This window comes from Colletes gigas, unplaced genomic scaffold (genome assembly GCF_013123115.1).
Source record: "Colletes gigas isolate AHSC1104 unplaced genomic scaffold, ASM1312311v1 Colletes_gigas_Sc00010, whole genome shotgun sequence".
Lineage (NCBI taxonomy): Eukaryota > Metazoa > Arthropoda > Insecta > Hymenoptera > Colletidae > Colletes > Colletes gigas.
The window spans coordinates 7,153,989-7,180,664 of NW_025106639.1; the positions used below are offsets into that span (position 1 = coordinate 7,153,989).

The window sequence follows — 26,676 nt, forward strand, 5'->3', positions numbered from 1 at the left end:
CCGGAAGTGATTTCGATCAATTTATCAACCCATCCTTCAACCAATTAATCGGATATTTCAGACGCGAATCGCTTCAACAAGAAGTTGAAGGATACCGTGGCCGTGGAAAGAGAAAAGTTGGTGCTCGACGTGGAACTTCAAGATCAAACTGCTCCAGCCGAGTGGAAGTTCAATGGTGAGCCAATCGTGGCCAACGAGCGAATAGAGATCAAGAATTTGGGCGGTGGAAAACACCAACTGGTCTTCAACAACGTGGAAATGACCGACGATGGTGAGATCACCTGCGAGAGTGGACAGCTATCGAGCAGCTGCAAACTCACCGTCAAGAAGGGCGAGAGTAAACCTATCGTCGAGGTTCCGGACAAGGTCGAAGGTCCTTGCAGCGCACCACTCGTATTCGTTGTTCCCTTCAAGAGTAAGTTTAACATTCTTGTACACTTTGTGAACAAATTTAAACGATGCTTGTCTTTGCTTTTCCAGTCGAGGGCACGAAACAGAGCCAGGTAGAAGCCAAACTGATGAAAGATGGCAAACCGTTGCCGTTGAAGGAAGTCGAGGTGGTCGTAGGCGAGGATAAGATCACTTTCAAGATCAAGAAACCATCTCGCGATCAATCCGGCATGTATCAAGTGAAGATTGGCAACAACCAAGGCGAGGAAGTCAAGGATGTGAACGTCAACATGCAAGGTAATCATTTTCGCGTAATTTCCATGTGAAAAAACACTTTCTTTATAGATCAACGAATGACCAATTTCTCTAACTCTCGATCAGACGTACCGTCACCACCCACGGACGTCGACGTGAACGAGATCTTCCAAAACTCCTGCGTGGTGTCCTTCAAACCTTCCAAGGACGACGGTGGATCACCGATCACCAAGTACGTGATCGAACGTCTCGATCTCAGCTTGAAGTCGCAATGGGACAGCGTTGGCGAAGTGATGCCGGGAGAGAAGTGTGTCTACAAAGTTCAGGATCTGATCGCGAAGAAGGAGTACAAATTCCGTATAAGAGCAGTGAACAAATTAGGTTCCAGCGAGCCGGCCATGTTCGCCAAACCGGTCCTCGCGAAAGATCCATGGGGTACGTAAAACAGACACTCGTGGACTCGAAAATATTAATTCAAGTACGATTAACAACACGATTACTTGTATTCCATTCAACAGACGAGCCAGGTAAGCCCACGAACGTGGACGTCACCGACTGGGACAAAGATCACGCGGACCTGAAGTGGACGAAGCCGGAGAACGATGGCGGAGCACCGATCACGGGCTACATAATCGAATACAAAGAAAAGTTCGGCAAGGAATGGGTGAAGGGCAAAGAGATCGAGGGTGACGTGACCGAGGCGACCATCGATGGTCTCAAGGAGGGCACCCAATACGAATTCAGGATCAGAGCCGTGAACAAAGCCGGTCCTGGCGAACCTTCCGACGCCACGAAACCGATCATAGCCAAGAGCCGATTCGTCAAGCCGTACATCGTTGGCGATGGTCTGACCAATCTCATAGTGAAGAAGAGCCAAGTTATCAAATACGATATTAAGTACGCTGGCGAACCAGAACCGGAAGTGCATTGGTTCCTGGGAGACAAGGAGCTCGTCCAAGACTCCGCTGAAAGGATCACGATCGACAAATACGAGAGGAACACTGTCCTCACGGTGAGGAAGACCACCAGACCGGATTCCGGAAAGTACAAACTGGTTCTATCGAACAGCTCAGGCACCTGTGAGAGCATCGCTGACGTTGTTGTTCTAGGTAAGATCATTTATTTAACAACTTCAATCTTTTGGAAGGAACAAAGCTTGTTGGAAAGTATTGTGACACGTTCGTGGCTGTAAAATTTTATAGACAAACCGGCGAAACCAACCGGACCGCTGAAAGTGGAGGAGGTGCGTTCCGACCATGTGAAAGTAAAATGGCAGAAACCCGCGGACGATGGAGGTACAGAAATTACTGGGTACGTTCTGGAGAAAATGGACATGGACACAGGACGATGGGTTCCCGCTGGAGAGGTTGGACCCAATGAAGACAACTTCACCTTCAGCGGCCTGACTCCCAAGAAGAAGTACAAGTTCAGGGTAAAGGCAGTCAACAAGGAGGGCGAGTCCGAGCCATTAGAGGTGGATGAACCCATCCTTGCCAAGAATCCTTACGGTAATCCTCTTGCACCGATTCATCTTGAATCGAGTTATGACGAGGATTGATAACAATTAACCTGTTCTATTATCAGACGAGCCTGGCAAGCCTAGCAAGCCGGAAATATTTGACTACGACAACGTCAGCGTGTCCCTGAAGTGGGAGAAGCCAGAGACCGACGGTGGAAGACCGATCACTCACTATACCGTCGAGATGAAGGACAAATTTGCGGTGGATTGGGTCGAAGTAACGAAAACTGCCGATGCTAACCCGGAGGCGAAGGTGGAGGGTTTGAAAGAGAAGATGATTTATCAGTTCCGAGTCCGCGCCCACAACAAAGCGGGCCCTGGCCAGCCCAGCGAGCCCACGGACAACCATCTTTGCAAGCACAAGAATCGTAAGTCTATAAATTAGCAGCGCATCGATCTTTAAGACCAATCTTTAAGCCTGGAGTCTATAAACGGTCAATGAAACGATAATTCGTACTATGTTTCAGTGAAACCGAGGATCGACAGGAGCAACTTCAAATCGATAATCATAAAAGCTGGTCGCACGCATAAGTGGTCGGTCGACATCACCGGTGAACCGCCACCAGAAGTCAAATGGATTTGGAGGGACAACATCCCCCTGACCAACACCGAACGGATCAAGATCGAGAACGTCGATTATCACACAGACTTCACGATAGTGAACGCGATGCGCAAGGACACTGGAAAGTACACCCTCATCGCTGAGAACGCCAATGGCAAGGACGAGGAGACTGTGGAACTCACGGTTCTCGGTAATAGATCAAGTTTTTGTACATTACTTTATTTTTATAGATTATTTTAGGGAATATGATCGATTCAGAAATTTGTATGTCGTTGTTCGTTCTCCAGGAAAGCCGGACGCGCCTAAGGGACCGTTGCAAGTGACGGACGTGACCGCCACATCGGCCAAAGTGAAATGGGAGAAACCGGAAGACGATGGCGGTGTACCGATCAAGGAGTACGAAATCGAGAAGCTGGACACGAAGACGGGCAAATGGGTCAGAGTGGGAAAGGTCCCTGGAAACTCGCCGTTGACGGAGTTCGAGGTGACTGGATTGAATCCTGGCAGCGAGTACAAATTCCGCGTCACCGCGGTTAACGACGAGGGCGATTCCGAGCCTCTCGAGAGCGAACGCCCGATCATCGCTAAAAATCCATTTGGTAGGTTGATGGAATCTTCGTTTGTAAGAGCTGCTTATCGAGTAAATCTACTTGTAATTTACAGACGAGCCCCACAAACCTGGAACACCAGAGATCACCGATTACGACAACGAGTCCATAAGCTTGAAGTGGACTCCTCCTGATTTCGATGGCGGAGCGCCGATCGAAAAGTACATAATCGAAAAGAAAGATCGCTATAAGCCGGATTGGGAGAAAGCGATGGAGGTTCCTGGTAACCAGCTCGAAGCTAAAGTGGCCGACTTGAAGGAACGAGGAGAGTATCAGTTCAGAATTATCGCTGTGAACAAAGCTGGACAGTCTCCGCCGTCAGACGCGTCGAGAATGCAGATATGCAAGCACAAAGCTCGTGAGCAATTATTTTCTATGTTTATACGATATCTCAGTGATTTCTCGTTAAAAATTCATGATCGCGTTCGTTTCTTTCAGTGAAACCGAGGATCGATCGTACAAACTTGAAACCCATCACTGTACGGGCTGGCAAGATGATCAAATACGACGTGGATGTGAAGGGTGAACCGCCTCCAGAAATCACATGGTACCACGCCAATATGGCGGTCAAGTCCGGTGAAAATATCGAGATCGTTAACGTCGACTATAACACCAAGATTACTATTAGCGATTGCGTCCGTAAAAACACCGGAGTGTGGAAAATCAAGGCTGTGAATCCTCATGGCGAGGACGAGGCCGAAGTCGAGGTCACGATACTTTGTAAGTTTCCAAGTATTCAGAAATATTTCACTTCGTTCCTGGGTTTTATATCGTTGATGGTTGAAACTATTAATGTTTTCTTTCGTGAACAGCGGCTCCTGGAAAACCAAAGGGTCCTCTGAAGGTATCGGACGTGACGAAGGGCGGCTGCAAGCTCAAATGGGGCAAACCGGAAGACGACGGTGGCAAACCCGTTACCGGCTACCAAGTCGAGAAACTCGACAAGGCCACTGGAAGATGGGTACCGGTTGGACGAACCTCGGACACCGAAATGGACATCAAAGGTCTCCAGGAAGGCCACGAGTACGAATTCAGGGTGAAAGCCATCAACGAAGAGGGTGAATCCGAACCACTGGTCACCGACAGCACGACTCTTGCAAAGAATCCTTATGGTAAGCTATTCCTCGTGTGTTCGACATGTTAAATACAGAAAATGCATCTTGGATGGTATGAAAATTGTAATGGTGAATGATCGCAGACGTAGCCAGTAAGCCTGGTGTACCAGAATTCGAGGATTGGGACGTGGACCGCGTCGATCTGAAGTGGGAACCACCGAAAAACACTGGAGGCGCGGCCATTACGGGTTACATTATCGAAATGAAAGAGAAACCGTCCACACAATGGCAGGAAGCCACGGTGACCGATTCGCCGCAACCGAAAGGTCGGGTTACCGGTCTGAAAAAGGGCTCGGTTTACCAATTCCGTGTTCGCGCTGTTAACAAGGCTGGACCATCGGAGCCTAGCGATTCGACCAAGCCACACGTCGCCAAGGCACGATACTGTAAGTATTTTCAATTAATAATTGCATTTTTTTTAAGACTCCCTTCGTTGAGAATCGATTAAATATCAATGTGTTTGTTCGATTCAGTGAAACCACACATCAACCGCGACAAACTGCAGCCCATAAAGGTGAGAGCAGGTCAATCGGTGCGACTGGAGGTTGACGTCGAAGGTGAACCGCCACCAACCGTCACTTGGAACTTCGCTGGCGCGGTTCTGCAAACCGGAGCGAACGTCAAGATCGACAACGAAGATTATCTGACAAAGATCCACCTGACCGATACCAGTCGCAAGTACAGCGGCAAATACACCATCAAAGCGGTGAACGATTCCGGTCAGGACGAGGCTGACGTCGAGATAACCATCCTCGACAGGCCTGGAAAGCCCGAGGGTCCGCTGGAGGTGACGGACGTCCACAAAGAGGGATGCAAGCTGAAATGGAACAAACCGAAAGACGATGGCGGTTTGCCTCTGTCCAGCTATGTGATCGAGAAGATGGACGCGACCACTGGTCGTTGGGTACCCGCTGGTATCATCGATCCTGAGAAAACGGAGCACACGATCACCGGTTTGGAACCTGGACACAAGTATGAATTCCGTATAAAGGCGGTGAACGAGGAGGGCGAATCGGAACCTCTGCAGACGGACGCTGCTATCGTCGCTAAAAATCCATATGGTGCGTGATTTCAAACATTCTCTGCTTAAAAGAAACAACGATTTTAGAGATTCGAGGCTTTCACGCGTTGATATTTTATTCCAGATGTACCTGCCGCTCCTGGCCTGCCGGAGATCGTCGACTGGTCGGAGAACATGGTCAAACTTAAGTGGGAACCGCCCATAAGAGATGGTGGTGCACCCATCAGCGGATACATTATCGAAATGAAAGATAAACTTGGAACAACTTACGTGAAGGCCGCAGAAGTCGAAGGGCCGAAATGTGTTGGAACTGTAACCAGATTGGTAGAAGGAAATCAGTATCAGTTCAGAGTCAGGGCCGTTAATAAAGCTGGTCCTGGAGAACCTAGCGAGCCTACCAACCCCCACACTGCCAAGGCTCGTTGGTGTGAGTATCAGCTCGATCAGAGTATTTGGCATTGTTACAACCCTATTGTAAACGTGTAATTGGTAATTTTGCAGTGAAACCATTCATCGACCGCACCAATCTGCAACCAATAACGGTGAAAGTTGGCCTGACGATGACCCTAGATGTAAACATCATCGGAGAACCTCCCCCAAGCGTGACCTGGTTCATCCAAGACAAAGAACTCGTGTCCGACGACACGATACGTATCGATAACATCGATTACAATACCAAATTTGTCATGTTGAAAGCCAAACGAGTTCACACCGGAAAGTACACCATCCATGCGAAGAACGAAGTGGGCGAAGACAAGGCTGACGTCGAAATACTGGTCATCGGTAAACCGACCAAGCCTAAGGTATGTCCTCAAAATGTTTCTGTCGTTAGTCCATTTGAACAAAGGGAAATTAGAACAAAATCAAATATAAAATTATCGCGCAGGGTCCTCTGGAAGTGTCCGACGTGAACAAGCACGGTTGCAAACTGAAGTGGGAGAAACCGGACGATGACGGTGGTGTGCCGATCGAATACTACGAAATCGAGAAGTTGGATCCTCTGACTGGACAATGGATACCGTGTGCAAAGTCCGTAGAACCGGAAGTCACGGTGACCGGCCTCCAGGAGGGCAAACCCTACAAGTTCCGTGTGAAGGCGGTGAACAGAGAGGGTGAATCCGACGAACTGGAAACGGAGAAGTCTATCGTAGCCAAGAATCCATTCGGTACTCATCAATTCGTGTATTATATCTTTGTGTTATGGGAACATCGAGCAATGGCTAACGAACGCGATCTTTTCAGACGAACCTGGCAAGCCTGGACGTCCAGAAATTAAGAACTGGGACAAGGACTTTGTCGATCTCGAATGGACGCCACCCAAGGACGACGGCGGTGCGCCCATCGAGAAGTACATTATCCAGATGAGAGACAAGGAAGGAAGGCAGTGGATAGACGTTGCAAAGGTTCTGGGAGATCGCAACGTCGCCAAGGTCACCGATGGTATCGAGGAAGGTCACGAGTACGAGTTCAGAGTGGTCGCGGTGAACAGAGCAGGACCTGGGGAACCTAGCGACACTTCGAAGAGCGTTGTCGCCAAACCACGGTTCTGTAAGTGGAAATATTTTATTTTTTACTACTGGTATCTGGAACACTGTGATCAATGATCTTTGTACGCTCAGTGGCTCCACGCATCGACCGCAAAAATCTACAGAAGAAAGTCATGCGAGTGGGACAGATGCTACGAATGGAGGCGGACGTGCAAGGTGAACCGCCACCAGCCATCACGTGGATGCTCAAAGACACCGTGCTGAAGAGCATGGAACGACTCAAGATCGAGAACGAAGAGTACCACACCACATTCATAATAACCAAATGCCAGAGATCCGATACTGGAACGTACACGGTTATCGCCAAGAACGACAGTGGCACCGACCAAGTGGACGTTGAGATCCAGGTAGGTTTTATTTCTTAATTAAATTAATGTTTATTTTTTAATTTGTCTCAATCTACATCCTCTCGTTGACGACTTCAGGTGTTGAGCAAACCCAGCAAACCGAAAGGTCCGCTCGAAGTGTCGGACGTGACTGCAGAGGGATGCAAATTGAAATGGGACAAACCGGACGACGATGGCGGTGAGCCAATAGATCACTACGTGGTCGAAAGGATGGACGTGGATACAGGAAGGTGGGTGCCCTGTGCCACGAGCAAAACTCCGGAAGCGGACGTTACTGGTCTCAACGAAGGCAAGGACTATCTGTTCCGAGTGAAGGCTGTCAATTCTGAGGGCGAATCCGAGCCCTTGGAAACGGCTATCCCCACCACAGCAAAGAATCCTTACAGTGAGTATAATTAGAAGTCTTCGTACTTGGAAGATAGACAAGTTTCCCCTCAATATTTATCGTGTGTTTAAAATTGCAGCCGAGCCCGACGCGCCCAGCAAGCCAGATCTGAAAGACTGGTCCAAACACCACGTGGACCTGAAATGGAAAGCTCCAAAGAACGACGGTGGAGCACCGATCGAGAAGTACATAATCGAGAAGAAAGATCAATACGGTAAATGGCAGAAGGCGGCTGAAGTTCCTGGAAACAAAACGGAGGGCCGTGTAGAGGATCTGGTGGAAGGACAGAAGTACCAATTCCGCGTGAAGGCGGTGAACAAAGGTGGACAGAGCAAGCCTAGCGAGCCTAGCGACAGCTTGGTCGCCAAGGATCGCTACGCAGCGCCGAAGATCGATCGCACGAACTTGAAGGACATCACGCTCAAAGCCGGAAACCACATCCGTCTGGACGTGAAAGTGTCCGGTGAACCGCCACCGACGAAAACGTGGTACCTCAACAAAGCCAAGCAGGAGTCTGGTGGCGTTCTGACGATCGAGCTGGAAGATTACAGGACGAAATTCATAGTGTCGTCGACCTCCAGAGCTCACTGCGGCACTTTGACCCTGAAAGCAGAGAACAGCTCCGGAAAGGACGAAGCTTCGATCGAAGTTTTGGTGCTGGACAAGCCGGGCAAACCGGAAGGTCCTTTGAAAGTGTCCGACGTGCACAAGGAGGGATGCACCCTGAAATGGAACCCACCGTTGGACGACGGTGGCACGCCATTGGATCACTACGTGGTCGAGAAAATGGACACGGAGACGGGAAGGTGGATACCCGTGGGACGAACGAAGGAACCCAACATGGTCGTGGAGAATCTGGCGCCTGGCCAAGAATACAAATTCCGAGTTTCCGCCGTGAACGCGGAGGGCGAATCGGAACCCTTGGAGACGGATCATGGAATCGTGGCGAAGAATCCATTTGGTTAGCGTCAAGTTCTTTCGCTCGATCGAAGCTTCTGTGTTTCGAACGGTGGATTAATTGTTGTATCTTTTTGTAGACGAACCAGGCCCGCCTGGCCGCCCAGAGGCAACCGATTGGGACAAGGATCATATAGACCTAAGATGGACTCCACCATTGAGCGATGGTGGATCTCCAATCACCGGATACGTGATCGAGAAGCGCGAAAAAGACAGTCCGCGATGGATAAAGGCTCTCGAAACCGGACCTGAGTGCAAGGGACGCGTCGACAATCTCGACGAGGGCGTCGAGTACGAGTTCCGCGTCAAGGCCATCAACGCCGCTGGTCCTGGTGAACCATCGGACACCAGCAAACCCATCACAGCCAAGAGTAGACGACGTAAGGACTATTATTTGAGTATACTTCTCGATAAAGAAGTACTTGATAACTAACAATTTTTGTTCGGTCACAGTTCCACCGAAGATCGACCGAAAGAACTTGCGCGACATTACGGTACGCGAGAACGAAGGATTCCACTTCGACGTTAAGATCATCGGTGAACCGCCACCGGACGTCACCTGGGTGCTCAACAACAAGAGCATTCAGGTGACGACTTTCCGTCGTATTCAGAATGTTCCGTACAACAGCAAGTTCTATAATGACAAACCCGAGCGCAAGGACAGCGGTATATACAAGATCACGGCGGTGAATCAGCACGGTTCTGACACCGCCGAGGTTGAAGTCACCGTTGTCTGTAAGTATTCCCCCGTTTCCTAGCTTCCACGAAGACGTTATTTCATAAGACAGCGGTCCTGGAATCATGAATTGTTTACAGCCAAGCCTGGCAAACCCGAGGGCCCGCTCGAAGTGTCGGACATCCACAAAGAGGGATGCAAACTGAAGTGGAACAAACCGAAAGACGATGGCGGGGAACCTATCGAGGGATACCTCGTGGAGAAGTTCGATCCAGACACTGGCGTCTGGTTACCAGTTGGCAAGACTACAGGGCCGGAGATGAAAGTAGAAGGACTGACACCTGGACACGAGTACAAGTTCAGAGTGAAGGCGCTTAACAAGGAAGGAGAGTCGGAGCCTCTGGAGACTTTCAGCTCGATCGTGGCCAAGGATCCGTTCAGTACGTATTTATAAAGTAGACAAAATGAACGTTTAAATCGTACGAAGGTGTGTGTAACTTTGAAATATTCCTTCAGCCGTCCCAAGCCCTCCGGGAGCACCGGAACCGGTCGATTGGACCGCCAATCAGGTTGAACTGAATTGGAAGGAACCGGTCAGCGACGGAGGATCACCAATTACCGGATACATTGTCGAGAAGAAAGACAAATACAGCACGATGTGGGAGAAAGCTCTGGAAATCGAGACACCATCTACCAGGGCTATCGTCCACGGTCTCATCGAGGGCAATGATTACCTGTTCCGTGTGATTGCTGTGAACAAGGCCGGCCAATCAGAGCCTGGCGACTCCAGCAAGACATTCACGGCTAAACCACGATTTTGTAAGCAGTTTTAAACGTTTAACTGTTTAAATCGAACGGTAGAATCGCATCTCATAACACCAAGTTGCAAAGAACGTAATTTATAACGTCCATGGCGTCGATCCAATTGTTTTTCATTATCATATCGTATCCCTGACACGAAACAAGAGCGTATCCTCGTCGCAAATATATCGCACATACTTTGTACGAATCTGTTCGCAATGGTACTGCACCAAACGCTCTATAAATAGTCCGATTTTGGCACCTATTGATCGTTCGATCACGTATAAATTGTATTGTTTCAGTGGCACCCAAGATCGATCGACGTAATCTGCGGGATGTCACTCTGTCGGCCGGATCGTTGCTGAGATTCGATGCAAACGTGATCGGTGAACCGCCACCACACATCGATTGGCGATACGGCGCGATACCACTGCACTCCGACAGAAAAGTGCAGATCGACAACACGGAGTACAGCACCAAGTTCAGTATTCGTCCAGTGTCTCGCGACGACAGCGGCGATTACACGGTCACTGCCATCAATTCGTCCGGAAGGGATTCGGTGACCGTACAGGTCGTCGTCACGGACAAACCGATGCCACCGGAAGGACCGTTGCAAGTCTCGGACGTTCACAACGAAGGATGCAAACTGAAATGGAAGAGGCCGAAAGACGACGGAGGCACCCCTATCGAATACTATCAGGTGGAAAAGTTGGACCCGGAGACTGGATGTTGGGTCTCGTGTGGCCGATCCACCGAACCTAGTAAGTCCAATCCTTTCTCACAGATAAGATTTAAAGATGCACGTAGTTGATGTTTCGTAACAGATGAGTAAAACTTTTGTGTTTGCGTAGACTTGGAGGTGACTGGACTGACACCGGGCAAGGAATACTTGTTCCGCGTTAGCGCAGTGAACGCAGAGGGAGAGTCGAAGCCCTTGGAGGCGGAGCAAGCTATTCTAGCCAAGAATCCATTCGGTAAGTCGGAAAACTACGGATAACAAGTTCCCCAGTTTGAGTGGTTGGTCAAAACGATCGTTTGAACGTTACAGACGAACCGGGCAAGCCGGGTGATCTCCGAGCCACCGACTGGGACAAGGACCACGTCGACCTGGCTTGGACCCCGCCTACAAACGATGGAGGATCACCGGTTACCAGCTACATAATCGAGAAGAAAGATAAATACGGCGAATGGGAGAAAGCCATCGAAGTACCGGCGGACGAGACATCCGCCACTGTCCCCGACTTAATAGAAGGCCAACCGTACGAATTCCGTGTACGAGCTGTGAACAAAGCTGGCCCCGGCGAGCCATCGGATCCGACGCCAACGATCATTGCCAAGCCGCGAAACCAAGCGCCCAGGATCGACCGTACGAACTTGGTGGAGGTCAGAATCAAGGCTGGTCAGAACTTCAGCTACGACGTGAAGGTTACCGGCGAGCCACCGCCAACCACGAGATGGACTCTGAACAAACGAGAGGTCAGGCCCACGGACCGTATCAAGGTGAAGCACGTGGACTACAATACAACTTTGAGCGTCAGAAATGCCACCAGAGCAGACTCTGGCAAATACGTGCTCACTGCTGAGAACATAAACGGTACCGACGAGGAGATCGTCAAGGTGACCGTCTTGGACAAGCCTAGTCCGCCTCAGGGACCGCTCAGAGCCTCCGACGTGCACGCTGAAGGATGCAAATTGAACTGGAAACCACCGGAAGACGATGGCGGGCAGCCAATCGATAAGTACGTCGTGGAGAAGATGGACGAAATAACCGGACGCTGGGTACCTGCTGGAGAAACCGACGGACCAGCCACGTCTCTCGACGTGGAAGGTCTTACTCCGGGTCACAAGTACAAATTCAGGGTCAGGGCTGTTAACAAGCAAGGCAAATCGGAGCCGCTCGCGGCGATGCAAAGCGTCGAGGCGAAAAATCCATTCGGTGGGTGAAATCTAATTGATGTTCTATTAGCTTGGTAATCTCTAGACTTTGGACTGCATAAAATAAATGATCAATTATTGTTTCCAGACGAACCAGGAAAGCCTGGCACACCAACCGTCAGCGACTACGACACGGACTTCGTCGAGCTCCAATGGGATCGTCCTCACGAGGACGGTGGTTCACCCATTACCGGTTACATAATAGAGAAACGAGACAAATATAGCCCGAGTTGGGAGAAGTGCGCGGAAGTTGAGGGCGACGTGAACCGCGGAAGGGTCAACGACCTCGTCGAAGGCACCCACTACGAATTCCGCGTCAGGGCAGTCAACAAAGCTGGTCCCGGCGAACCCTCGGACGCTTCCAAGTCGCACTTGGCGCGACCCAAGAACCGTAAGTTCTTACATGGTAAAACTTTATATGAAGCTAGATCGTTGTAAACTATCGAAAACTCCATTTTCAGTTCCACCAAAGATCGACAGGAAGTACATGCTGGACGTGAAAGTGAAGGCGGGTGGTTTCTACGACTTCGACGTTCCAGTGATCGGCGAGCCGCCTCCGAGCAAAACGTGGACGTTGAAGGGCTCGGTGGTGATGGCGAACGAGCGTATTAAGATCACGAACGAGGACTATAACACGAAGGTCCGCGTGATGGAAGCCAGACGTTCGGATTCCGGCGTCTACACGCTAGAAGCGAAGAACATCAACGGTAGGGACGTCGCCACTCTGAACGTGAACGTCCTGGACGTACCATCGCCGCCGGAAGGACCGTTAAAGATCGATGGCATAACGAAGAACGGCTGCAACCTGAAATGGCGACCACCGAAAGACGACGGTGGTTCAGAGATCCAGTATTACCAAGTGGAGAAGATGGACACGGAGAACATGCGCTGGGTACCGGTGGCGGAGGCCACGTCGACTTCCGCTCACGTGGATCACCTGATCGAGGGACACGATTACCAGTTCCGCGTGCGTGCCGTGAACAAGCAAGGAGAGTCTATGCCACTCACTGGCATGGACACCATCACCGCCAAGGATCCTTACGACAAACCGGACAAACCTGGAGCACCGGTCGCCACCGACTGGGACAAGGATCACATCGACTTGGAATGGGCACCGCCCAAGAAAGACGGTGGATCGCCAATCACCGGATACATCATCGAGAAGAAACCGCGATTCGGAAGTTGGGAGAAGGCCGTAGAAGTGGAGGGCAACAAACCGAGCGTCAGGGTCCCCGACCTAGTCGAGGGACAGGAATACGAGTTTAGGGTAATCGCCGTCAACAAGGCTGGCCCTAGCGAACCTTCCGAAGCTTCCCTGCCTATAGTCGCGAAACCACGATTCCGTAAGTGCATTTTCAATCGATTAAAATATACTTATCCAGAACCGTATCCTCCATAATACTACTGTAATGTTCTTTGCACAGTTGCTCCATCATTCGACCCTCACGCATTGAGCGACTTGGTCGTAAAAGCTGGACAGAAGATCAGCTACATCATTCCAATCCAGGCATCGCCCAAACCTACAGCCACGTGGACCTTGGACGGAGCGATAATCATGGCCGATTCTCGCCACGAAATGTACACTACCAATACAGAGACCACCTTCGAGATCCAGTTCTCCGTTCGCTCAGATACTGGTCGATACGCTTTGACTTTGGAGAACGAACACGGAAAGTTCAGGTAACTTTCGTTCGATATTGCGATTGGTTGCTTCGATGGAAGGCGATTATCGAATGGAAACTACTTGTTTCAGCGCGAACGCGAGAGTTACGGTCCTGGACAGGCCCTCGCCGCCCCAGAAGCCGCTCGAGATCACCAACATCACCAAGGAGGGTTGCCACTTGGCCTGGAGACATCCTCTGGACGACGGAGGCAGTCCCATCTTGCACTACGTCATCGAGAAGATGGACTTGTCTCGAGGCACCTGGTCCGACGCTGGCATGAGCATGGTGTTGAGCCACGAAGTTGCTAGGCTGACGCATCGCAAGGAATATTTGTTCCGCGTGAAAGCCGTCAACACTATTGGAGAATCTGATCCGCTCGAGGCATCCAAGAGCATCGTAGCTAAGAACGAATTCGGTCAGTATGCGAGATAGGACAACAAGGGTTGAAGGGTTCATAGGTTTATTACGAATTTAATTAAATTTTAGACGAGCCTGATGCTCCTGGAAGACCACAGATAACAGATTGGGACAGAGACCACGTCGATCTGCAATGGCCAGCACCTACCAGCGACGGTGGTTCCCCGATCACCGAGTACATCGTCCAGAAGAAAGAAAAGGGTAGCCCTTACTGGGTGAACGCGGTCCACGTTCCTGCGAAACAGACGAACGCCACCGTCCCCGATCTGACGGAAGGACAGGAATACGAGTTCCGTGTGATCGCTGTGAACGCTGCTGGACAATCAGAACCATCTGAACCTAGCGATCTCGTCACCGCCAAGCCTCGTTACCGTGAGTTTCGTATATCTGTAATTAATTCTAGACCAAAGCTTGAAAGATAGATCGTAAAGTTACGTGAAAAATGGCTGGACATTTCAGTGGCACCGAAGATCAAGACGCCGTTGCAAGACATTCGAATCAAGGCAGGACTCATCTTCCACGTCGACATCGATTTCGTCGGCGAACCCACGCCGGAAGTTACTTGGACCGTTGGAAGCAAGGAGGTGCAGACCACCGACAGGACAACCGTTACATCGATCGGTTACCACACCATCGTCCACACGGTGAACGCCCAGAGGTCCGATTCCGGACTGTATCACTTGTTGCTGAAGAACAGCAGCGGCATAGACGAGGGTAGCTTCCAGGTGATCGTTCTCGACAGGCCAGGACCGCCAGAGGCTCCTCTGGAGTACGAGGAGATCACCAGCCAATCGGTCACGTTGTCTTGGAAGCCGCCCAAGGACAATGGCGGTAGCGAGATCACGTAAGATCATCCGAAATATACAGAACAATTTTAGCAACTGGCCCAGACTAATTTTATTATGTCTTCCAGTGGATACGTGATCGAAAAACGCGATCTGACCCACGGTGGTGGCTGGGTTCCAGCTGTAACTCACGTCAATCCGAAATACAATCACGCCACGGTTCCAAGGTTGCTCGAAGGTACCACCTACGAGTTCAGAGTATCCGCTGAGAACCTTCAGGGACGTTCCGAACCATTGACCACCGACCGGTCGATCGTCGCCAAGAACCAATTCGGTAACTTGTCTATTTTAACCCCTTGCATTCCAGGGATTGTTTTCAATACGAACGACCAGCAGCTTCAAGGTTCGTTTGCTTTGTTTATTCAGTCGCTCCCGGTCAGCCTGGCAAACCGGAATGCGTCGACGCGGACAAAGATCACATCAAGATCAGGTGGGCGGCACCGATCAGCAACGGTGGATCGAAGATCATCGGTTACGACGTGGAGCGTCGCGATCGGGCAACCGGTCGCTGGCTCAAAATAAACAAAGAGCCTGTCAGGTACGCAGAGTACTACGACGACCACGTAACCGAGGGCCATCAGTACGAGTACCGTGTCACGGCCATAAACGCCGCTGGGTCCGGAAAGCCCAGCGACACTTCCGCGGTCTTCATCGCGAAACCGATGAAGGAGAAGCCCAAGTTGAATCTCGACGCGCTTATCGGACGCAAGATCAAAGTCCGTGCCGGAGAACCGATTAATGTTAACATTCCACTGACCGGTGCGCCGACTCCAACCATCGAATGGACCAAGGACTCTAGGCCTCTCTTGGAGACTCTTCGAATAACGGTAAGGAAGGAACATAATCACACGGTTTGAACAAGGATTTACGAACCAATATTTTCTACAATAATTTCTATTATTTTTAAGACCGAAACGAAGAGCGACCGTACGAACTTGTCCATCGAGAAATCGGTCCGCGAAGATGGCGGACTGTACGTGATCACAGCATCGAACGAGCACGGAAGAGACTCGGCGGATATCGAGGTGATCGTCGTCGACAGGCCTGGACCTCCTCAGGGTCCGCTCCAATACACCGGCACGACTCAAGATACCGTGTCTCTGTCTTGGAACAAACCTCTGGACGACGGTGGATCCGACATCACCAACTACATCGTCGAAGTGTCGGACTACGGAGCCGATAATTGGCGACAGACGCCTGGATACTGTCCGCGAACCAGCTACACTGCCAAAGGACTCACCGAGGGCAAGAAATACGTGTTCAGGGTGCGAGCAGAGAATATGTATGGAGTATCTGAACCCTTGGAAGGGAAACCAGTCATCGCCAAGAGCCCGTACGATCCTCCAGACGCGCCCAGCCAACCCGAAATCCTTGGATACACCCCCAACAGTTGCAGTCTCTTCTGGAACCCGCCCCTCAATACCGGTGGCAAGCCTATCACTGGTGAGAATTTTTATTCTCTTTCTTTGACCAACTGCTTTGCCGGTTATTGCTAATTGTTTATTATTTTGACTATTGTCAGGATATTACGTGGAACGTCGCGAACGTGGTGGCGAATGGCTTAAGGTCAACAACTATCCAACCCCGAACACAACGTTCACGGTGCAGGACTTGCACGAGGGTTCCAAATACGAGTTCAGAGTCATCGCTGTCAACGAAGCCGGACCTGGCAAGCCCAGCAAGCCTACCGAACCGATTACTGCTGGACACCAACGTTGTAAGCACCCGGAACAGAAAATATCTGTCTCGATTTTGATATTAAAATGTTTCTGTTTCGGTCTATTAAACATTGCGTTTCCACAGTGCGTCCTGATGCTCCCGAACCACCCAAGCCCGACAGAATCACCAAGGATTCCGTAACTCTGAGCTGGCGTCCTCCGCGCAGCGACGGCGGTGCCAAGATAAGAGGATACATTATCCAAATGAAGACCAGACACCAAGACGCGTGGGACGACGTGAATGGTGCACTGATACCCACGAACGTTTACACGGTACCGAAGCTCACGGAGGGCGAGGAATACCTCTTCAGGGTGATCGCCGTGAACGACGTAGGCAACAGCGACCCGAGCAGACAGAGCAATCCGATCGTCATCGAGGAACAGCCCAACAAACCCGTCATGGACCTCGGCGGAGTTCGCGACATCACCGTTCGCGCTGGAGAAGACTTCTCCATTCATGTGCCCTACATCGGCTTCCCCAAACCCACCGCCACCTGGTTCGCCAACGACGTCATCAAGGACGAAACGGACTCGCGCGTGCACCAACAGCTGGCTGACGACTTTGCTAGGTACGCTAAACCTTGAAAGTGATCTCAAGTTGGAATTGTAAAAGGTGTCTAAATAATGTTTTGCCTTTTGTAGTCTCGTGGTGAAGAATTCAAAACGTTCGGACGGTGGACAGTACCGTCTGCAATTGCGTAATTCTTCCGGCTTTGACACGGCCACGGTGAACGTTAAAGTTCTCGACAGACCTAATCCACCGGTGAACCTTCACGCCGACGAATTCGGCGGAGATGCGCTCACGCTGTTCTGGAACCCGCCGAAAGACAATGGCGGTGCAGACATCACCAACTACGTCGTCGAGAAGAGAGAACCTAAGGGAACTTGGTCCAAGGTCTGGTCAGAGGATTAGAAATTATCCTTTCTTGCGTTTCCAAAGATTATAGTAATACAAATGTAATATTTTTGCTGATACGACAAACAGGTGAGCAGCTACGTCACAACACCATTCGTTCGAGTGAGGAACCTGACTGTTGGAAGCGTCTACGAGTTCCGAGTGATGGCTGAGAACCAGTATGGCACCTCCGATCCGGTCACAACGATGGATCCGATCAAGGCCAGACATCCGTTCGATCCACCAGGTGCGCCTGGAACACCAAGAGGCGTCGAGACGACGGAAGACAGCATCACGATTACTTGGACGAAGCCTCGTCACGATGGAGGATCACATATTCTTGGATACGTAATCGAGAAACGTCTATTGAGCGAAGATAAGTGGACGAAAGCCACCCCGTCTCTCGTTCACGAGACTACTTACAGGTACTGCTCTCGATCATGTTCCCAAGTTGCGAATGGTACGAATTTTCTATATTCTTCCAGAGTGACTGGGCTCATCGAAAACCACGATTACGAGTTCCGTGTTGCGGCCGAAAATGCTGCCGGCCGTGGACCGTGGAGTTCCAATTCTGACGTGATCAGGGCCAGTGCACAACCTTGTTAGTATCCCCGAGAATTCTAATTATGTAATTATCACCATAGAAGGTTCGTAATAATTAATGGAATCGCTTCCAGTCCCACCGAGGATCACGTCCGACCTCAGCATCCGCGACATGACCGTGATCGCCGGAGAACCGTTCACGATAACAGTTCCGTTCAATGCGAACCCAAGGCCAAGGCCAAGCTGGTCCATCAACGGCGAAGAGGTTCTCACTGGAGACAGGATCAAGTTCGACACCACGGACGTTGCTTCGCAATTCATCAACAAGAAGGCTAAGAGATCCGATACGGGAACTTACACGATCTATCTCACGAACACTGTCGGCACAGACTCTGCTTCGTGCAAGGTTCTCGTTGTCGGTAGGCATTTGCTCCCCACGAATCGCGAGAATCGATAAAAAAAAGATTCCAAATGATTTAATAAAAAAATTCTGTTCTCCAGATAAACCATCCCCGCCGCAAGGTCCTCTGGACATTTCCGATATCACCCCGGAGACTTGTTCACTGTCCTGGAAACCACCCCTCGACGATGGTGGTTCACCTATCACGAACTACATCGTCGAGAAGTTCGACCCGGCTGGCGTGAGTCTCCATTTTATTTGTAATTTGTATCAACGATAATCGGAGGGTACGTAAACGATGCGAATTAATTCTAGTACTGGGCGAAGCTGAGCAGTTTCGTAAGGAACACCCATTACGACGTGTTCGGCCTGGAACCAAATCGCAAGTACAACTTCCGTGTCCGCGCGGAGAACCAATACGGAATATCGGAGCCGCTGCAGGCTGACGAACCGATCACCGCCAAATTCCCATTCACGGTGCCAGACTCACCTGGACAGCCACGCGTCATCGACTGGGACACCTCGAACGCCACTGTGGTGTGGACCAGGCCAATATCCGACGGTGGTTCGCGCATTCAGGTAACCATATCCCCTTCTTATCAAAAAACAACCGAGTAAGCATGATCGATAATCCTATTGTCCTCCTTCAGGGTTACAAGATCGAATTCCGCGACCCCGCGGATGACGCCCAATGGCGAGTGGCGAACGACTACCTGGTCAAGGACACCACTTACATTTGCTATAATCTTATGAGCGGACACGAGTACGAGTTCAGGATAAGGGCGAAGAACGCGGCTGGTTTCAGCAAACCCAGCCCACCCTCGGCGCCGTTCAAGCTGAAGAGCAAGTTCAACGTGCCCTCGCCACCTGGCACGCCTCAGGTGGTCAAGGTCGGCAAGAACTACGTTGACCTGAAATGGGAAGCACCGGTTTCCGACGGCGGTAGCCGTATCACCGGTTACGTGATCGAGAAACGAGAAGTCGGAAGCGCCTTATGGGCCAAATGCAACGAGTACAACGTCACCGACACGGAGTACACCGTTATGCACCTGATCGAGCGCGGTGACTACGAATTCCGAATATTCGCGGTGAACGCCGCTGGAAGGTCGGAACCGAGCTCGTGCACCACTCCCGTCAAGGTCTGCGAGGTCGTGGGTGGCGAGAAACCAGAGTTCGTCAGGACTCTGCCTGTCAGCCAGATCATGCCCCTTGGCAAGACTCTTGTGTTCGAGTGCGAAGCCACTGGAAATCCTCTGCCGACAGCCAGGTGGCTGAGAAACGGCAGGGAGATCACCATTGGTGGTCGTTTCCGCGCAGAGGCGTTCGACGGAATTTACAGGCTCGTCATATCCGAAGTTATGGCTGCCGACGATGGCGATTACAGCTGCCAGGTCTCGAATCCGCTCGGCACAGCCACGACCACGTCCAGATTGAAGATCGGTTCGCCGCCTCGTATCGAACGCATGCCAGACGATCTGTACCTGGCCGAGGGCGACAACACGAAGATCAAGATCTACTACAGCGGCGACCAGCCCATGGAAATCCTCCTGAAGAAGGACGGTCACAAGATCGACGAGACGCCGCACATCAAGTACACGGTGTTCGACGAGTACCTCATCATCTTCATCAAGGACATTCAGAAGGACGACGCTGGTACATACAATCTCTCGATCTCGAACGACAGCGGCAGCGTGAGCGGTTCGTTCAACGTGTACATCACCGGGTTACCCGGACCACCCACTGGACCCCTGGACGTCACGGACATCGACAAGCACACTTGCACCCTGTCGTGGCATCCTCCGAAGGTCGACGGTGGTCTCCGTGTCACACACTACGTGGTCGAGCGTCGCGACGTGAGCCACACTCACTGGATTACCATCTCGTCCTTCTGCAAGGACACCTCGTTCATGGTGCAAGGGCTGACCGAGGGACAGGAGTATCTGTTCCGTGTGATGGCCGTGAACGACAACGGAATGGGACCGCCGCTGGAGGGAACGAACCCCATCAAGGCGAAGGCACCGTTCGATCCTCCTGGTCCACCGGGAACGCCCAAGGTCACCGAGGTGGGAGGCGACTTCGTGAACCTCTCTTGGGAGAGACCCGAGTCGGACGGTGGCTCCAGGATCCAAGGCTACTGGATCGACAAGCGCGAGGTCGGCAGTCAGACATGGCAGCGCGTGAACGTCGCCATTTGCCTCCCAACGCAGATCAACATCTCCAACCTGATCGAGGGCAGGCAATACGAGTTCCGCGTGTTCGCACAGAACATTGCCGGCGTAGGACCCGAGTCCAAGGCCTCCACGTCGGTGAAGATCACGGATCCACAGGCGGCCAAGCCTCCGGAGGTGATTCAACCCCTGCACAAGGTCAACTGCGTGCAGAACCACAACGCAACGTTCACGTGCAAGATCATCGGCACCCCGAAACCGACCATCACGTGGTTCAAGGGCGCTCGAGAGATCGTCAGCGGATCCAGGTACAACATCTACTCGGAGGGCGACGTGCACAACCTGATAATCCACGACGTGTTCGGCGAGGACGCGGACGAGTACTTCTGTCGGGCGGTGAACAAGTGCGGAGTCAAGTCGACCAAGGGCGAGCTCCTGATCAAGACGCCGCCGAAGCTGAACGTACCCCCAAGGTTCAGAGACACCGCCTTCTTCGACAAGGGCGTGAACGTGGTCATCAAGATCCCGTTCACCGGCTACCCGAAGCCCAAGATCACCTGGGTGAGGGAGGGCGAGACCATCGAGTCCGGCGGACACTACACCGTCGAGGTGAAGGAAAGACACGCCGTGTTGACGATCATAGACGGAACTCGAATCGACTCCGGACCGTACCGCATCACCGCGGAGAACGACCTCGGCCAGGACACCGCGATCATCAAGATCCAGATCAGCGATCGTCCGGACCCGCCCAGGTTCCCTCAGATCGACAACGTGGGCCACGATTCTCTCGCGCTCAGCTGGAAGCCGCCACTTTGGGACGGCGGAAGCAACATCACCAACTACTTCGTCGAGAAGAGGGAACACCCGATGACCAGCTGGATCAGGGTTGGAAACACCAGGTTCTGCTCGATGGCGGTCACCGGACTCAGCCCTGGCCACCAGTACGACTTCAGGATCTGCGCGGAGAACATTTACGGAAGATCCGATCCCAGCGAGGTGACGCCGCTGATCACGACCAAGGGCACCGTCAAGAGGGAGTTCAAGCAGAAGGAGTACAAGGTGGACGAGACCGGGAAGAAGATTCGCGGCAGGAGCGACGAGAAGCCGCGCGATTACGACCAGTTCGTGTTCGATATCTACAGCAAATACGTGCCGCAGCCGGTTGAGATCAAACACTTCTCCGTCTACGACCGATACGACATCCTCGAGGAGATCGGAACCGGTGCGTTCGGCGTGGTACATCGGTGCCGCGAACGCGCCACCGGCAACATCTTCGCGGCCAAGTTTATTCCGGTGTCGCACGCGATGGAGAAGGAACTGATCAGGAAAGAGATCGACATAATGAATCAGTTGCACCATCCGAAACTGATCAACCTCCACGACGCGTTCGAGGACGACGACGAGATGGTCCTGATATTCGAGTTGTGAGTACCTCAGCCGACGGTCGGCGATCGCGTCCGTTGAGAAGTTCTAGCTTCGTTCGTAATCTCGACCTTTTGTTTGTTCAGCTTGTCCGGCGGCGAGCTCTTCGAAAGAATCACGGCGGAGGGTTACACGATGTCCGAGGCCGAGGTGATCAACTACATGAGACAGATATGCGAGGCCGTGAAGCACATGCACGAGAAGAACATCATACACTTGGGTAAACGATCTCTACTTGCGTTAGCTTTATGCACAAACAAGCATAGTCGACGAAGGTGTTGAATCATCCTTGCGTTTTCAGACATCAAGCCCGAGAACATCATGTGCCAGACGCGCAACAGCACCAACGTGAAGCTGATCGACTTCGGTTTAGCCACGAAACTCGATCCCAACGAGGTGGTGAAGATCAGCACCGGAACCGCGGAATTCGCAGCCCCGGAAATCGTCGAACGCGAGCCAGTCGGTTTCTACACGGACATGTGGGCCTGTGGTGTCTTAGCCTATGTTCTGTAAGCAAAACGTTCGCTTTGTTGGAAACGATTTTTAAAATGCACACATATCCGAGTAACATAATTTTATGGTAGATTGAGCGGTCTGTCGCCGTTCGCCGGAGACAACGACATCGAAACTCTGAAGAACGTCAAGGCCTGCGACTGGGACTTCGACGAAGAAGCATTCCGCGACGTTTCCGAGGAGGGCAAGGACTTCATTAGGCGATTGCTCGTCAAGAACAAAGAGTAAATCTAGATATAAACGAAGCAAGTAACTTTCTCGAGGATATAGATATTGCATCGCGTCCTGTTGCTTTTCAGGAAACGTATGACTGCTCACGAGTGTCTGGTGCACGCATGGTTGACCGGAGATCACAGCGACCGAACTAAAGCGATCTCGAGCAGCAGGTACCTCCGCTTCAGGGATAGGCTAAGGGCCAAATACGAGGACTGGGACAAATACGTTCTTCCGATCGGTCGACTAGCCGAGTACTCCTCGCTCAGGAAGCTGCTGATCGACAAATACAAGATTTACGATTCCTGCTTCGGTGAGGAACGATGCACGAACTGCTCGTTTATACTTTTTAGACCGTTCGATCTAAATTCATTCGATGGATTGCAGATCGACGACAAGCGGCGCCGAGGTTCGTCATCAAACCAACGAGCGCATTCGCGTACGAGGGCCAGAGCGTCAAGTTCACTTGTCGCGTGATCGCCACGGCTGACCCGACCCTCACGTGGTTCCACAACAACCAGGAACTCCGACAGTCTGTCAAATTCATGAAACGGTACCACGGAGACGACTACACCTTCATCATCAACAGAGTCAAGCTGGAGGACAGAGGAGAGTATGTCATCAGGGCAGAGAATCATTACGGTTACAGGGAGGAGGTCGTTTTCCTCAACGTGCAACGTACGTCTCGCACACTCCACTTTTACGATATCGTTTGAGGCTTTGCGTGACTCTCAAGGGCCTCGAACGTTATCAACTATCATGAAGCCAAGCTGCAAACGTCTCGACTGTCTTCTAACGATCCTCGTTTTGGACTTGCAGCGCTACCAATTGAGATTCCGAAGTACAGACCGGAACTGCATCCAGTGCGAAGAAGAGAGCCACTCGGTTACAACGTCTGGTTGGAGACGATCGAATCGGCGCCAAGCTTCACCTTCCTGCTCCGACCTCGCGTCATCCAGGTCAGGCAAACATGCAAGCTCCTCTGCTGTCTGGCTGGCAATCCACCACCCACGGTTAAATGGTACAAGGACAAAGACGAGCTCTCCAAGCATCATTACGCGATGACGCACTCGGACGGCGTCGTGACGATGGAGATAATCGACTGCAAGCCAGAGGACAGTGGCAAATACCGTTGCGTGACCACCAACAAACATGGAAAAGACGAGACCACATGCGTCGTTATCGTTGAAGGTATAGTACAACGGTTGGGACATCGTAAGAAGTAACGAATTTTAAGGAAAAGCTTAGAGAACAAGCGAACGACACACTGTGGCGTAGAACGTATGTATTTTTTTAACGTTTACGATGGACTCATGGTATATTTATTTGTAGGCACTGGAGAAACCGAGGAGCAAGTTAAATTAGCACACGACCTCCTACATTCCGGAGGTAGAATCACGTAACGAGTGAAGCCCTGTCCTGTTTGCGATCCTTTTTAATGCACTGTTGCGGAAGCGAGTACCCTTTTGTTCGCCTGCCTTCCACGTTGCGATATCCATTAAACGTTTCAAGGAATCACAATCCGACGCCCTTTACTCGCGCATTTAGGGTAAACGTACCAGTAATCGACGCGTTAAGGAAACTGTAAGACTATATCGCGCTAAAAAAACTATCAAATTTGCAAGAAATCATTCACCGTGGATGTTTTAAGAATTTTTGAACCCATGTTTAGCTAGATGCTCGATGTATAAAATTGTGAAAATTATTGGAAAACTTGGACGAACTTGGTCTATCGTTTCTGGATACTCTGGCCAAGTTTTACCTAAGATTTTTCGTTTTTTAAACACGGATATATTGTAAATGAAGAAAATGATAGTACAGTAGCCCTTCCCTTCAAGACTAAATTTTTTCCTCCCCCGCCCCACAAAACGCTAAGTTATCCCGCCTACATTTTTTTTTGACGCAAGAGCTTGAAAACTGCTTTTATTCCCTAATAAAACTTAACATATTTATATTTTTTAATAATTAAAAATAAAACAAGGACTTTGAAAACATAAAGAGTATGACTTCAGAGTCGCAAGGGGTTATAGAGGGTTGTACGTAAAATGTGCATGTCGCTATCTGGATAAACCAATATGGCCGACCTACTTCTTCGTTGGGATAGAGTTCCATTTTTCGTTTCATGGATTCACACGATATTTAAGCGAATTTCTAGCAAAATAAATACCGACTGTTCGATGGTTGATGTTTTTGAACCGATGAAACTAGTCCTGGAGCATGCTACTCGATCAAAAGTCCTAGAAGATCCGATTATTAATACGTTTACCCTATCCGACTTGCCCCCGTAGACTAACTTTTGTTTTGCTCCATCGTTTGACAATAACTTCCATCCAGATTATGTCGAGTAGTTGCTTTGTTGGTTTGCACCAACGTTCCCCATTTTATCGGTAATAATTAACGAAAAAATTGGGAATATAGTGGTGTGTTTTCGACCTCGAAAAAAGAGAAAAATCGCCGCCTATGTTTGACGAACGAAACAACGTCTTTCGTAGATCGAAGATTTATCGAGATGCCGCTGAAACCGGCTCCACCGCCGATCATAACCGTTCACAAAGCCGGTGGATACAGCGGGTATAGTTCCACCACCACGCAGGGTCACACGAGCAGTTCATCGTCCAATTACAGTAGTTCCACCAACAAGCAAAATTCCACGACTTCCTCCTCCTACAAAGTAAGGATTTAAAAAGAACAAACGTATTTTATCGGGTCGAAGACACTCGATGCATCGGATACTTTTATTTTAGGCCACAGACTCCAGTACGGACAAACGAAGCGTCAAGAAATACGGCCTTGACGCCACCGGAAGCCCATCTCGTTCCAGAAGTACCACTAAAGAATTAGCTTGTAAGTAAAATAATCTTCATTGAACGATCCGTACGATCGAAGAAGATAAGTACGATGAGAATTGATCCCGTAGATCCTCCAGACGATTCGATGAGAGCGCCACAGTTCACGAAAAAGCTGAGCGATCTTACCATCAACGACGGAGAACAGTTAGAACTTAGCGCGATGGTCGACGGCGATCCGGAGCCGCAGGTCACCTGGTCCAAGAACGGCAAGGTAAATTAAAGGAATTTCGTCCAACCTTTGCTGGACGAACCATTCTTCAGGCGCCATTTTAAAATAAAGTATAGGGTCCTTAATGTTGCATTGAAATTGTCCTGTAGACGTTGAGCTCGTCGGGTATCATGAGCCTGAAATACAAAGCGGGAGTCGCGACTCTTGTTATCAACGAAGTGTTCCCCGAAGACGAGGGCGACTACACTTGTCAAGCGAGCAACAGCATCGGTACCGTAACTACCTCTTGCAAGCTGACGGTAAAACGTAAGCAAACAACATTTAAACCACTGTCAAAAATGGTCGAGTAAAGATATTATTTCCTACTATAAAAGAATGGAAATATCTTTTAGCGAGCGCGAACGCATCCGCGAAGAAGAAGACCGACGACAAACCTCCGAAGATCGTGGACCACCTGACGAGCATGTTCGTAAAAGACGGAGAGGCGGTAACGCTGAGCTGTCGAATAATCGGCGCCCAGAAGTTCGACGTGGTCTGGCTTCACAATAATAAGGAGATCAAACCAAGCAAGGACTTCCAGTACAGTAACGAAGCGAATATCTATAAATTGAACATCGCCGAGATCTTCCCCGAGGATTCCGGCACTTACACCTGCGAAGCGTTCAACGACGCAGGGGAGAGCTTCTCGTCGTGCACATTAAACGTACTTGGTACGTACACATACATGGTTCTCGCTGGAAAT

At 50.7% G+C, this 26,676-nt stretch overlaps 1 protein-coding gene across 1 annotated transcript in view; it reads left to right on the forward strand.

Moving 5' to 3' along the window:
* The window catches only part of LOC122397642 (twitchin), a 69,094-nt gene that overhangs the window by 41,749 nt on the left and 669 nt on the right, over positions 1-26,676 (forward strand). Inside the window, exons 56-112 of the mRNA XM_043396926.1 lie at positions 62-415; positions 481-687; positions 772-1,080; positions 1,164-1,754; positions 1,848-2,153; positions 2,230-2,532; positions 2,632-2,916; positions 3,014-3,325; positions 3,390-3,692; positions 3,773-4,054; positions 4,147-4,446; positions 4,533-4,835; positions 4,923-5,510; positions 5,595-5,897; positions 5,972-6,273; positions 6,357-6,636; positions 6,713-7,018; positions 7,090-7,364; positions 7,443-7,749; positions 7,829-8,710; positions 8,787-9,086; positions 9,160-9,441; positions 9,523-9,822; positions 9,899-10,201; positions 10,486-10,944; positions 11,035-11,157; positions 11,232-12,119; positions 12,207-12,509; positions 12,580-13,461; positions 13,543-13,798; positions 13,872-14,197; positions 14,269-14,571; positions 14,659-15,043; positions 15,113-15,318; positions 15,411-15,871; positions 15,953-16,487; positions 16,567-16,761; positions 16,848-17,331; positions 17,405-17,657; positions 17,748-18,082; positions 18,143-18,258; positions 18,335-18,619; positions 18,702-18,841; positions 18,916-19,179; positions 19,251-22,192; positions 22,277-22,410; positions 22,492-22,699; positions 22,775-22,927; positions 23,003-23,229; positions 23,304-23,594; positions 23,736-24,107; positions 24,249-24,305; positions 25,409-25,556; positions 25,690-25,760; positions 25,834-25,976; positions 26,084-26,240; positions 26,327-26,644. Coding sequence (XP_043252861.1) covers positions 62-415; positions 481-687; positions 772-1,080; positions 1,164-1,754; positions 1,848-2,153; positions 2,230-2,532; positions 2,632-2,916; positions 3,014-3,325; positions 3,390-3,692; positions 3,773-4,054; positions 4,147-4,446; positions 4,533-4,835; positions 4,923-5,510; positions 5,595-5,897; positions 5,972-6,273; positions 6,357-6,636; positions 6,713-7,018; positions 7,090-7,364; positions 7,443-7,749; positions 7,829-8,710; positions 8,787-9,086; positions 9,160-9,441; positions 9,523-9,822; positions 9,899-10,201; positions 10,486-10,944; positions 11,035-11,157; positions 11,232-12,119; positions 12,207-12,509; positions 12,580-13,461; positions 13,543-13,798; positions 13,872-14,197; positions 14,269-14,571; positions 14,659-15,043; positions 15,113-15,318; positions 15,411-15,871; positions 15,953-16,487; positions 16,567-16,761; positions 16,848-17,331; positions 17,405-17,657; positions 17,748-18,082; positions 18,143-18,258; positions 18,335-18,619; positions 18,702-18,841; positions 18,916-19,179; positions 19,251-22,192; positions 22,277-22,410; positions 22,492-22,699; positions 22,775-22,927; positions 23,003-23,229; positions 23,304-23,594; positions 23,736-24,107; positions 24,249-24,305; positions 25,409-25,556; positions 25,690-25,760; positions 25,834-25,976; positions 26,084-26,240; positions 26,327-26,644 — 20,703 coding nt within the window. The remainder of the gene's footprint in view (positions 1-61; positions 416-480; positions 688-771; positions 1,081-1,163; positions 1,755-1,847; positions 2,154-2,229; positions 2,533-2,631; positions 2,917-3,013; positions 3,326-3,389; positions 3,693-3,772; positions 4,055-4,146; positions 4,447-4,532; positions 4,836-4,922; positions 5,511-5,594; positions 5,898-5,971; positions 6,274-6,356; positions 6,637-6,712; positions 7,019-7,089; positions 7,365-7,442; positions 7,750-7,828; positions 8,711-8,786; positions 9,087-9,159; positions 9,442-9,522; positions 9,823-9,898; positions 10,202-10,485; positions 10,945-11,034; positions 11,158-11,231; positions 12,120-12,206; positions 12,510-12,579; positions 13,462-13,542; positions 13,799-13,871; positions 14,198-14,268; positions 14,572-14,658; positions 15,044-15,112; positions 15,319-15,410; positions 15,872-15,952; positions 16,488-16,566; positions 16,762-16,847; positions 17,332-17,404; positions 17,658-17,747; positions 18,083-18,142; positions 18,259-18,334; positions 18,620-18,701; positions 18,842-18,915; positions 19,180-19,250; positions 22,193-22,276; positions 22,411-22,491; positions 22,700-22,774; positions 22,928-23,002; positions 23,230-23,303; positions 23,595-23,735; positions 24,108-24,248; positions 24,306-25,408; positions 25,557-25,689; positions 25,761-25,833; positions 25,977-26,083; positions 26,241-26,326; positions 26,645-26,676) is intronic.